A 13,146-nucleotide genomic window follows, 5' to 3' on the forward strand; every position below is an offset into this window, starting at 1 on the left:
TGAGAACATGAGGGAAATGAAGAAAACATGAGCCACAGGCAAGTGTTTTTTCCATTTCTCGAGGTTTTTGATCAATCAGAGCATACACAGAGTCCTTTCTATATTATAAAAATTGGTCCACTGTGCGTACATGTGTGGCTTACAAGTTATACTTTTAATTAGGACAAAACTGAATTATCATGAAAAACAATGAAAGACACTACTAAAATTTTCAACTTCAAAGGTCAGTGATCGATAGTAGAAGGTGAAAATATGAGGTATTTTAGAGAATAGGGTGCTATTACAGAGAATCACAAAGTGTGCTCGTGTGAGGCTTCCAGCTATTTTTATCATACTAAAACTTACGATATGGTAAATGAGATGCTGCTGTTTTGTAAATGTATTTGCTAATTTGCGAATAATTGAAACTTATTGCTTCAGCTTATAACTAAAAAGATTAATAGGCCTTGATGAATATATCCCAAACCAAACTTTAAAAAAAACAACCAAGAAATATGAATTTTTCTTAAGGGTTTAGCACACTATTTGTAAAAGTCAGCAAAATCAGCAAAAGATTACCTGATTTGTTGTATTATACATTCATTGTATTATTTCCTGCTGCAAAGCAAGCCCTCTAAAATGTAGGCAATCAGTTAATTGGGGAGCATTTGCCATTTTTTGTGCTAGCTGATGAGATGAGATATTTGTTACTGGAGTGTAGGTATCTTAAGTTTCAATCAATCAATCAATCAAGCAGTCAATCATTCAATCAATCAGTCAATCATTTAATCAATAACATTTTAGCTTCATTTATACCACAAAGTACAAGCTCACACCATGTCAAAGCATAACCACAATAGCTCTAAATTGAGTGGATTCTCAAGAAAGCCTAAATCTTTTTATGAAGCCCGCAAATAATTAACGGTTACTCCATGAGTGCAGGTTGGATATGAGACAATGGATAGCCAATGAGGCATGTAGCATTGAGTTGACTATAATCATTTCATATCCAACAAGTATGTCCATCTGTCTCCTCATTGGCTAAAAGCCTACAGTTAATTCTGGGAAACAGTGCAACCTACAGAATATTCACTAATCTGCTAACAGATTAGTGAATAATCCATAGGTAAGTGTTATCAGCCGAAGCCTTTGGCTTCGGCTGATAACACTTACCTTGATTATTCCGGATATCACAAAAACCTCATCCAATAATTGCTTATAATTAAATAATACATATAAACTTACCATAATTATTTGTAGAGTATTGCATAATTCCTGAATGAAATACTAGTATTATGGCTATCAAGCCAATGAAAACTCAAACTGTATTATGCAATGATCCAGTTTTAAATAAAACTGATTGTATATACATTGTATGGCTTAACAAATTTAAATAAGACAAATCCATACCTCACATTAATGTACATGTATGGTCAACAATGTTAATTTAAAAAAATAGCAAAGAAATCATTGTCTAAATCTCCTAATATAACAAGCTTACTTTTCGAACAATGTGATTATAATCTCTAAGTACAGTAAGCAAATGCAAATCAACTCTAATATGGTAATTTATTTCACTTTTGAATATCTTATTTTTACAAAGAGAAAAGGTCACAGTTCATATTCAAAATGAGGCAAAGAAGTGTACTTACTCAAAAGGGTAAAAATATACGCTGCAAATCGATGGCTTTACAGTCTACTGATCGATGAATGACCTCTTCTGTGACTTACATTTTTTAACAAGTAATTCCACTAATTCCATCCAAATGTAAAGCGACGAAATATGTTGCCCTCTTGTTTCCGAAAGTCTAGAGAAGGAATCTGTGATTTATATTTATTGTTTTCAAACTCAAGCGGTACTGTCTTTGAATTTGTGGTCACCGATGGAGACATTTTAAACTTTGACGGTTCAAAGCAATGAATGTTGGCTCTTAAAAGTACCACGGCTCCTGCAGTACCTGCACTGGACACATGCCAAGTCTGTCCTAGCTTTCACGAGGAACTTTACTCTGGATGTCTTGATTTGTCAACTTGCACGAACACCTAAAAGTGAAACAACAATTGCAAACAAGTTTCGTTATTTGTACTTAATTACGAAACTAGATTTTTGACATGTAAAAGAAAATTAATGATAAGATGCAGAACTCAAGACTAAGCTCAAAATGAAAAACGACTTACCTTTAAAACTATAAGCAGGGGAAACTAGAGCCCATGCTTACAACCGAAATCACCGACTCAGACAAGTGCACCATGGGACACAAGACCACATGACTGGCTCTAGTACTCTTGTAGACAAACAAATAAATAAGTAAATAAATAAATCAGATCATGACATAGTGTGGCTACACACTTCGTGTAAGCCACACAATAATTGATAATGATTGATTCATCGATTGTTATTGATTGTTATCGGATTTTATTTTTGTCCTTATACAAGTTACACTGATAAAAAGTTTGACAAAATTTGTCTGTAATTTGTCTAATTATCATAGCCTGCATACAGTATTGTGCAAAAGTAAAGATGACGAAAAGACGTCGAACTTTCGAAAGATGTTTTGTTGGGTTTCAAGTGAAAAAATCACAATCTTTCTCGAAAATTCAAGATAGCGAAATTCAAAGTAGCAAATTTTCAAAGCAAACAAATGAAAATTTGAGATCGGGTAATTCGAAGCAGCGAATTTTGGTGACATGAACCACAATGAATGACATCGCCGAACAAGCGTATGTAAATAAACTATCAAAAATAGATTCAATGATCCGTCAGTTTATTCGGCTATTTCCAACGAAAAAAAAGCGATTGCATCACACAACGAAAAAAAGCGATTACCTCACAAGTAATTCCTTAAACACAGACTCATAAACCTTGTTTTAGCAACTTTGATTTTCAAGCCCATGTATTGATCGGTAAAACTGGGCGGCAATTCCACAAGGAGATCAAGTCTGTTGACGTGACAATGTTTACAGAAACTCACTTTCCCAAAACAAACAGCGTAGAAATGAGACAGAACTTTTGCAGACAAAATTTTTATTTTATGAAACATTACATTTTGTTTTGGAACCAAAACTCAAAAGCTCTCAAATGTCTTTTGGGTGTTTTTAGCCCGAGCAGTGCCTGTCTCGATCAGTTCCAGAGTTGACTGGTACAAAACAGTCTTCAGACGTCTTATTTTGTAAACTGAATCCTTACCAGGTTTAAAGGCAGTAAGCTTATTTTAAACATTTTCTGCTTCCATATCAACCTTAAGCATCGACCTAGTGGTTCGTATTTATGCCCAGGCATGTGCCACGTCACTTGAATGCCATGTCAATGGATGTGGACAAACTTGGAAAACTTACGAGCCCACAGTGGTTCGGCCTTCGTTATAGATGTTGCCTTCGTAGCTACGTCATGTAAAGGGAAAGTGAGGCATTCGTAAGGAAAGAATACTTTTTACACACGCTGAAGCCAGAGTAAGTTGTTTGTTTTGCTCTCTGCCTGGGAAAAAGTAGACTTGCCACAAGGCAACCTTGTGAGTTTTAGGGTAGAATAGCGAAGGAGTTGTGAGGTTTTTAGGCCGCATAGTGGCCGTGCGAGGGTCGCTAAGCGGCCAAGTGAGTGACGATCATCCCTCATCTGGCGGGTTATGAATAAACAAGATGAGGAAGCCTAGGCAAAAGGCTTAGAGTCTAGGTAAAAGGCTGAGAAAAATGTAGGAAGATCGACACACACAGGTTTGGGAGAAAGGGGGTTGGGGGTTATAACGATTTCTACTAGTAAGACAATGTAATAGGCTTTCCTCAATTAAAACAATAGTAAATAAAGCAGTTTTCAATTGACTGTCGAAATTAAGTAATCAGGCAATTACTTTGGTTTTATTACTGCAATTCAAGATTCGCCGAGTAGTCAACCACAAAAGAGTTTCAACGGGAATGATTGTGTAATGCACGTTGGCACTATCGAACACTAGCGGTTGCTATGGTAATACAAAAACAAGTTCGTGTGGAGTCTGGGTTACGAAAACATGGCGTGGGTCGGCGAGTGGCTTTTGTGGCCTCCAAACGTGAGCCAAGAAACGACCAAAGAATAATTACGCAGATGCGAAGCAATCTGCGTTAGAAATTAGGACGATTTGTTTTCCTTTCTTCATGGTAGTTGCAAATTGTAACAAAAGTTGTTATTAGCTACAGATAATGACACTGTAGCCAATGGTAGCTCCTGTTGTTTTTTTATCCACTTTATGTGAGATTGCCCCCTGTATAAAAAATATTATTATCATTACTATTATTATTATTATTATTATTAAAATAATAAGAACTTTATTGAAATCTCCTTAGAAAACCTATTTACAAATCTTCACACATTCCACTATAATAATAAAAATAATGATAACAATAATAATAACTTTTTTAAAATTTTAGCGTCATTATGTATTTATTTAAACTTTCAATTTGATCTTCACGCGGATGTCTGTTAAACCTGTAATTATTATTATTATTATTACTATTATTATTATCCGGATTCAAGGTTGATTTTGTCATAACATGGAAGGCTTCATGCGGTAAGCCCTGAGACGGCTTCACGAGATACACAAACCCTGAACTTGTCGCAAAATGTGAGCAAATGTTACGCGTGACAAGTTGTGAGTTTGATGAACAAGCAGCAAAGCCAAAATTTGTGGCTCAAAGTAGACCCGCTCTCTAGTATTCACAACAACAAAGTTGATCACGCGAGGTGAAAAACCTGAAACATCAGCCAAGTTAAGAGTTTTTGTATCGAACATATCATCGCCGCCTTTAAAGTGGCAATATGCGAGATACGGGTTTTTGTTTCTCATATTTAGCCACCTTTAGAAGACAGCGCAACATATTCATTTTTTTGTAGTGCATGCTAGGTGGACTGCATGTGTTGAAAGAAAATTTGAAAGTATATATTTAATAAAGAACCTAATTGAAATAACCTCTTGTTTAGTTATTATAAACTTGGATTTCACTGTTTTGAGCTTAATTTATTTTTGCATTTCTTCGAGTTGAAAGATTCAAACCTGAACAAGTGTTTTGAATGCTTGAGGAAGGACTTATTGTTTACCCTGCAACTTACTTAATCTGACCAAATGTCTCAAATGTATGTTGTTTACGCTTTCAGATCAGACAGCAGTGTCTTAAGAAACTAGCATTCATTTTTAAGAACGAGCAAAGCCATACATAGCAAGCCGAATGAGAACTGTATGGGTCATAGAAAACATGGAGTAATATTCGCAAAAACTGTTCAGAATAATAGAAAACAATATATTGATTCGAGAGCATCCATGTGGTCTAACTCGGTTCAGGTGACACATATGGAAATAGCGTTCAGAAATTACTAGCATTTTAATTTCTTTTCTCACTTAGAAAGAGCATGTTTGTTTGCTCAAGGTCGTTTTATCTATTTCTGAACGAAAAGGTGTTTTTTCTCCAGTATAAGTGCTGTATTAAAACGAGATTTTTAAGGTGTTCAGCCTAAGAATTTGCTGGCTTTACGGTAATTGTTTGGTTACAACTCTCAGAATATGTTTACATTACCTATTAACCCGTTAGGGGAAATCTCTGAATTTTTCTCATGTGACTCCTATCAAGCCAAGATCACACAGGTCATCAGAAGCTTTTTTTTATGTGAGAAATTCCCTTCACTGTTGTATTTACTTGTCTTTTTTGCTGATATTTTAAGATCGTGTGACCGCAAGTTTGTTTTTAACTTCTGAGCATGTGCAAGGTGCCACAGAAGAATCGTAAATGTCATTGTAGCATAATGGAAAAGGGAACTGTCACAAAAGCCAAATCTTTGTTTGTGGGGGGCTTGGAAATTTCCCCCAAAACATCTTTGCACAGAAAACATGCCCAGACTTTTTGCACAAAAATTCAATGGCCCAAGGTCCGTGATTGATAAGCCCACCTTCGTAGAGAGGGGGGAGGATAACAACAACTAAGGTTTTCTCTTTCCTTCAGAAAAGAAAACGTTTACAATTTTCACTTAATTTCATTACTGGGCCTCACTCTTTGCACAGAAACCAACAGTGATCACTGCAAACTTAAAAAAAAACATCTGCGTTAAGGCCTCTAGGCCTCTAGGCCTGTTGTTGTGTAAGAGCTGCGTTGCTTATAACATAACCTGAACAGTAAAGGAAACCTTTGAAGTATATCCAGGTAAGTCTTATAGAACGGTTACGTAAACAGACAAGCTTACCCATTGTGAGATGAGAGCAGAAAAGAATCATCATGGCAAATTTGAACTTGACAAATTGTCGTCCACAAAATGCTTGGGAATGTTTGAGCAGAGCTAATAAAGAGCGAAATTTTGTTCAGATGTTCGAAGTAATTTATCAAACAGAGCGATTTTTCACTTGAAAATTCAAAGTCAATTTTTGTTCCAAGTGCATTGTCGTTTGAAAATTCACGTAGTTGGAAACAATAGGCATTGCGAATTATCATGACTTTTCATAAAAAATTCCCTTCAATCGAAAATTCAATATTTTTTCGTTGAAAAGCCAAGAAAAGCCACAAATTTTGGCGGAATACGTGTGCATTACTTTTGCACAATACTGTACATGTACCTTTTACAATCATCAAAAAAAAAGGAAGTGTGACATTCTTGTGTTGCTTTCTATTGTTTTGTTCCCTATACAAATCATGACAAATAATTTACATTTTCGCACGTGCACTTATACAAATTTAAGAGCTACGGTTTCATTATTTTAAAATAGCTTGCAAATCCGTTCAAGCAAATTGTGCACCACGTACGTATCCAGGATCTGTTCTGTTACTACTTTATCATTCTGGTGGGATTTCTGTAAGTCGTGTTTGTTATGGGTTTCTTTATTATTTGTGTAGCTTTCTTCATTTATTATTGTTGTATTCATTTTCTATATGCTTGAAATTTTTGTACTCAAACTCATATTCGTGTAAATAAATAAAGTCGTACGATGTTTGAAGTTCAGTCCCAGTTTGATTTCCACACCATTAGTACTATAGGGAAACAGTGATAACAACTAGAACAGAAACAACTAACGAAAGCATTTTGGGCTTGACATTTTTCTTTGCTGGTTTAAAACACCGGAAGAAGCTCAAGCTAGAGTAGCAGTGTACAACGATCCAGTCTCATCGTAGCATCAATCTGCATTGAGATGAAGGAAAATAAACAACAGAGTCAGTGTTCTGTGTTTTCAATTATTTGCATTAGGAAACAAATGCAATAATAGATCTCGGAGAAGGCCAGAAGAAAATATAATCTAGTAGCATAGCAGTAATCTTTGCTGCCATAAATATTGACCAGGGGCAATAAGTGAAAAAGAAGTAGTTTTCAGGATGCAGTTGATAGTGCAACGGATGAATGGACATGCCAAGATTCTTGTTTAGACCCCAGAAGACCTGGAGAAGAGATCACTCCACCTGGACTTTGATTCCTTAGCTTGAAATCGACATGTCATCTCAATAAAAATGCTGAAGATGAATGCCTGTCTCGTGTTGTTCCAAATATTATTTAATTACACAATAACAAAGTCATTGATAACAATTGATATTCCTGAAGATCAATTTTTGCCAATCGATAGCAATCAATAAAAGAAATTTTTCTGAGTTTGATTGTTATTGATTGCAGATATCAATGAATAGGAATCAGAGATTGATATCGATTAAATTGATTGATTTCCAATATCGATTTTTATCAATTGATTGCGCCTGGAAGTTAAGGGCTTTGGTTCATTTGGGTTGCAGAATTTTGGTAGAATTCAAGGTAATTTATCTTGTTGATTCCTACTATTACCTTTGTTTGATCGATGAATGTATTAAGTGGCTCTGGTGACCACTGCTGATTTGAGTCAGAGTTTCAAATCTTCTCAGTCTGATTAAAAGTACTATGTGAACGATCGACTCGATTCGCAGCACTTTGCATTTGTGTTTAGTTTACTGATCTGAACAAATGGCCACTGCAAAAATTAATATGTGCAAAGACTTTCGTCTGCAAATTTCCATGCAAATAGTTATCCCAAGTCGGGCTATTCTGAAATTCTTTCTACAAATCTTTGAAGTGATTCTGGTTTATTTAGTTCAGCTCTGGATTCCCTGTGGTACAAGGAGATCTGTTAGATCTTATAACCACGCTTTTAAAATTTAACTGTTTGCTTAGCAGTACAGTCACAACGCAGTGCACATTCCAAAGCAGTCCTTGATGATTCTTTTGTTACTGTAGACATCACATCACTTGATCAACAGAAACTCTATTATTGCACCATCAGTTGTAGCCGTTGTGAAATCTCCGATGACGTAATGGTCTTAATCTGGAACTTTCTTCAGGATATGTATGGGCATGAATGATATGAACGATACGATAACACTATTAACAACAGCTTCCTTTCTTAAAAGTCATGATTAAATTTAATTAGTGTTTTCAACGAGTAAAGGGCTAGCAAAGTAGTCACGAGTCACATAATTCAAGACTTCCATTATCCACGGCTACCTTTAGTACGGTGGTTATTTCCCTACCAATGACGTAATCGTTGCACGTTCTGACACGTTCTTTGCTTGGCTTGCAAATATTTAATTTTCCTTCTGATCACGGAACTCACTGCAATGAAACAGCCAAAGAATTTACTTCACTTGCCTAAAACTGCAAGAAATACTCACAAAATTGCAAATAAATTAATGACCGTCGCTTCTGCCGAAATAAACTTGCAAAGTAAACACGATCTTATTTGTCACATAGTGAAAGTGACAGCTGCAATGTCAGCACATTCCATGGCTGACGTAATACCTTTTTTAGCATATTTATTATTTCCCTTCAAATCCAACACTGATCAAAAAAAAAAAAAAAGAAAATATATTTTACCCACAGTAAAGAAAACAATATCCATAACATTGTCCTTGTATTGAAAGTAAAGAATGATCATCGCAGTAAATTTTCCAACTTAAGCAATTGGAAAGAAGAAGCCTGGAAGAAATCAGGGCTTCAACAGGATTCCAACCCGTGACCTCCGCAATACCAGTGCGCTGCTCTACCAACTGAGCTATAAAGCCACACATTGGGAGCGAGGTCAATCAATTGCGTTCATATATTCCCGTGAGGAGTGAAATGATGTGAGGTATATATGACATAATTCATATTTGAACTGCGGTTGTAGATGAAAGTGAATATATCAATAGTGTAGAAAGTTGGAAGATAAACATGCAACACATCTAAACAACCTATATGTTTAAGACCACCAAGAAAAGGTTATTTCATTGACATATTATGGAAATTCATTACTGCTCTTCAATATCCACTACTCTTCTCTTCAGTTCAAAACTGGCACCAGTATCCTTTAAAAATAGAAAAACCGTAGCCAGGAGAAAACATATTAAAAATTTATAAAAATTGTTCACTGACTATATATACTATCAACTTAAAAAAATTCTCAAGTGATTCACAAGGGTTCTTTCCGCATTTGCAAGACACTAGAACCATGGCACACTGCTTCGATAAATCTTGCAAATACGTGTAACAATTCAAGGCCACTCCCTAATCAATAGTCTATTCTTTTCAAAAAGAACAATTAGTTTATTGAACAATTAGTTTATTTCCATTAATTTTTATTGTATTCTTTTTATAGTCCACCTATTTTTTATATACATTTGTAATTGTCAGTTTTTCCATTTTTATCCATTGAAGGTTGTAGTCTGAAAGCCGAAAGCTAGGAAGTTTTAACTCTGTGTAGTCAGTGAACATTTTTTACAAATTTTTTCCAATATCCCTGTTTGATGTCATTAACCCCAGTCTCCATTGCCCTCAGTCGTGTGCTAAATAATTCTGACTTCGTGGTTTTAAACAAAGACAAAGATTGTTGGGGGGAGCTTATGGGCTCTGAAAGTATTCACCCCTGTCAAGGGTATGCTTTTGAAACAGTCCGCAGTATAGGAATCAGGATTTTGCTAAACAATTGGGGATATAGATATAAAAATAATTGGGAGTTTCTGATTTTTTATTAACTTGATTAAATAACCAAATTTATAGTATGGAATATTGGTAGGGAAAGTATCTCTAATTCCAACCAACAATCAGATGTCCAAATATCAGCTGAATATCATATCCTCTGCTATAACCCAAAAAGTTCATTTTCCCAGCAACACACCCCATTAGCAAATTGTTAGAGTACCTTCCCTTCAATTCCTCCCCTCTAATATCAAACACACTTCACTAATCTCTGATTACTTCTACTTTTAGCCTTCATCAATGGCAATATGTTGTGGGTTTTGACTTTCTAAAATCATGTTAATGAAGTGCCCATTGTACCGGTTCAATTTCAGAGTTTCTTTGGATATGCTTTCTGTCCAGGCCAGCAGAAGTCCAATGTGGTCTGACAAGATTACCAAAGCATTTTGGCGTGGGCGTGACAGTCGAGAAGAACGGCTCAAGCTTGTTATGATGGCAAAAAAAAATCCAGACCTATTTGATGCTGCACTTACAAACTTCTTTTTCTTCAAGCATGATGATATCAAATATGGTCCCAAAGTCAAGCATGTGTCATTCTTTGATTTCTTCAAGGTGAGCTGTAATAATTTTTGTTAACAACATGTATGTTTTTGTTTGCCACGCTTAAACAGTGGCATTGTGGTGAACTTCTCCACTACGTGAAAATCACAAGCCCAACAGGGATTTACACATAATGACTCCTATAGGAGCCATCAATTTCATAACAGTCACTGACCAATAAAGAACAAATGCAAAATATGTACACAAATGCAAGAATGCTCACACTCCTTAATCCCTGCCTTCTTATACGCTACAGAGATTAAGTTCGGAAAATAGGGCAGTCATTCTTTGTTTGTTTGTTGTTTGTTTCAAAAACAGACATAGTGATGTACTTTTCTTTCTTCCCTAAGTCTCTCACGCATTATAGTTCACCACTAATTTTTCTCCAATCCTTTTTGGTTTAAATTGATCACAAGACGCGATAGTGTTCATCCACAGAGAGACACTATCTGCCCATAGTGCCCATTTGAGGAGAATACCCAGATGGATAGTACTCGTCTGTGAACATTTTTCTGCAAACCAGCAGGCTTATAGAAAATAAACAATTAAAATTGTATTAAGTGGGTTTTTGTCTATTTCTTTTTCAAATTTTACGTTTGGCTTTCATGGCTTTCACAAACCCTATGGCTTTACCAATATCACACATTTTATTTCTACACTACTAATATACTGAAGGAAAGTAAAATATACGGTTGTACTAACGCACTAAAGGAAAGTAAATATACATCATACTAACAAACTGAAGGAAAGTAAAATATACTGTGGTGCTAATGTTCTGAAGGAAAGTAAAATATCTGGTTATACATATTATTACAATATTATTACTATTGTATACGCATTGCATATCTAGAGTGTTGTGCGCATGACAGACGCCTCCTTCGACGCCGACGCCTCCTTTGTGAAAAATCCACTGTTCCTCTCAATTCCTTGTTAGATATTCCTCGCTCCATGGAGTCAGCCAATTTTCAGGCGGTGAACATTGAAAATGCCTTGTCCCAGGAACACTCGGAATTTGCTCACCAACTATCAACACCAACCCTCAGCGAAGAAGAATAAGTGAATTTTACTTCAGACAAACAGCAACAATGTACACATTGCGGTAACCAGCCCGACCACCAGCCACGAACCCCCAGATGCCCTGCTTTTTGTAAGACATGTTCCCATTGTGGAACCTGACACCATTTTGGACGTGTGTGTATGAAAAGAACCATAAATCCAGGTCACCCAAATGGCAAACAGGCAGGGCTACCCAAGGCTTGATATGCTTGTTACTCTTCGGATGAGGATGAAAGTCATGAGGCATTTCAACTCAACCTTAGCCAAGAAAAGTCAGATATCACAGTTACCATCAAAGGCACCCCAGTCAACGTTTGCATTGATTCTGGTGCCACAGCAAACAACGTTGACTAACAACATATGAGGCAATCAGTGCTGCAAAAACAGTACCCTTAAAACCCACAAATGTGAAACTTCACCCTTATGGAGAAGACAACCCTGCACCAATTCCCCTTGCCAGATCATTTTTCGGACTGATCAACACTCCATCCACGCAGACAGATCTGACGAGGTTCCTGGTGCTCAAAGCACAGAACCTCAACCCGGCTGGAAATGTTGCATATTGCTGCTTCTACCACTACTGAACATCCACCTGTACATGGTGAATACCAGTCCCTTTTACAGAAGTTCCCAGCAGTGTTTAGTGGCAAGATCAGGAAACTAAAAGATTACCAGCTCAAGCTGAATATTGATCCAACTGTACCACCAGTTGTACATAATTCCCGACCTACACCCTTACACTACCACAAGGTGGAAGCCAAGCTGAAACAGCTTGAAGATCAAGATATCATTGAACAGGTCACAGGTCCAACACCCTGGGTGTCACCTCTCGTCATTGTCGATAATCCGAATGGTGACGTAAGACTGTGTGTTAACATGTGTAAGCCCAACAAGGCTCTTTGCCGTACACACCACCCATACCCAACATCTGAAGAAATTCTACAAGACCTAAAAGGCGCCAAGTTCTTTTCCAAAATTGATCTCAAAGAATGTTATCACCAAATTGGACTGGCTGAATCATCTCGCCACCTGACAACATTCAAAACACACGTTGGCCTCTGCCATTACAAACATCTGCCATATGGAGCATCAGTAGGCTCTGAGATATGCCAACATGTAATTGGGCAGGTCCTCGAGGAATGCCAAAATGTGAGGAACATTGCTGACGACATTCTGGCACATGGTACCACTAAAGAGGAGCATGACAGATCCTGAGAAAGTGTTTTGCTATGTCTCCAAGAGAAAAACCTCACAGTCAACCCAGCCAAGTGTCTATTTGGAGTCACTGAACTGAACTATTATGGATTCCACATCTCAGCACAAGGTGTATGCCCTGACAAGGATCGTATACATGCAATCAAGCAAATGCAACCGCCCAGCACAGCCACAGAGGCAAGAAGCTTTCTTGGGTTAGTAAATACTGTGGCCCGTCTCGTTCCAAACCTTGCTGCTATGACAGAGCCTATATGAAGAATCACACAAAAGAACCATCCATGGTTGTGGGGCCCGGAGCAATCTGTAACCCTTAACAAACTGCGTGACCTCATATCTAGCGACACTGTTCTGGCCCACTTTGACCCCTCCCTCCCTCCCCA

General features: G+C 37.0%; 1 protein-coding gene across 3 annotated transcripts in view; it reads left to right on the plus strand.

Annotated features, from left to right (window-relative positions):
* Positions 1–13,146, plus strand: part of LOC145464958 (protein O-glucosyltransferase 2-like) — a 176,052-nt gene that overhangs the window by 64,807 nt on the left and 98,099 nt on the right. For all 3 annotated transcript variants that reach the window (XM_081448770.1, XM_081448771.1, XM_081448772.1), the window contains exon 6: positions 10,270–10,507. In XM_081448770.1, the coding sequence (XP_081304896.1) occupies positions 10,270–10,507 (238 nt within the window). The remainder of the gene's footprint in view (positions 1–10,269; positions 10,508–13,146) is intronic.

Source organism: Orbicella franksi, chromosome 13, assembly GCF_964199315.1.
Source record: "Orbicella franksi chromosome 13, jaOrbFran1.1, whole genome shotgun sequence".
In the NCBI taxonomy this organism is placed as follows: domain Eukaryota; kingdom Metazoa; phylum Cnidaria; class Anthozoa; order Scleractinia; family Merulinidae; genus Orbicella; species Orbicella franksi.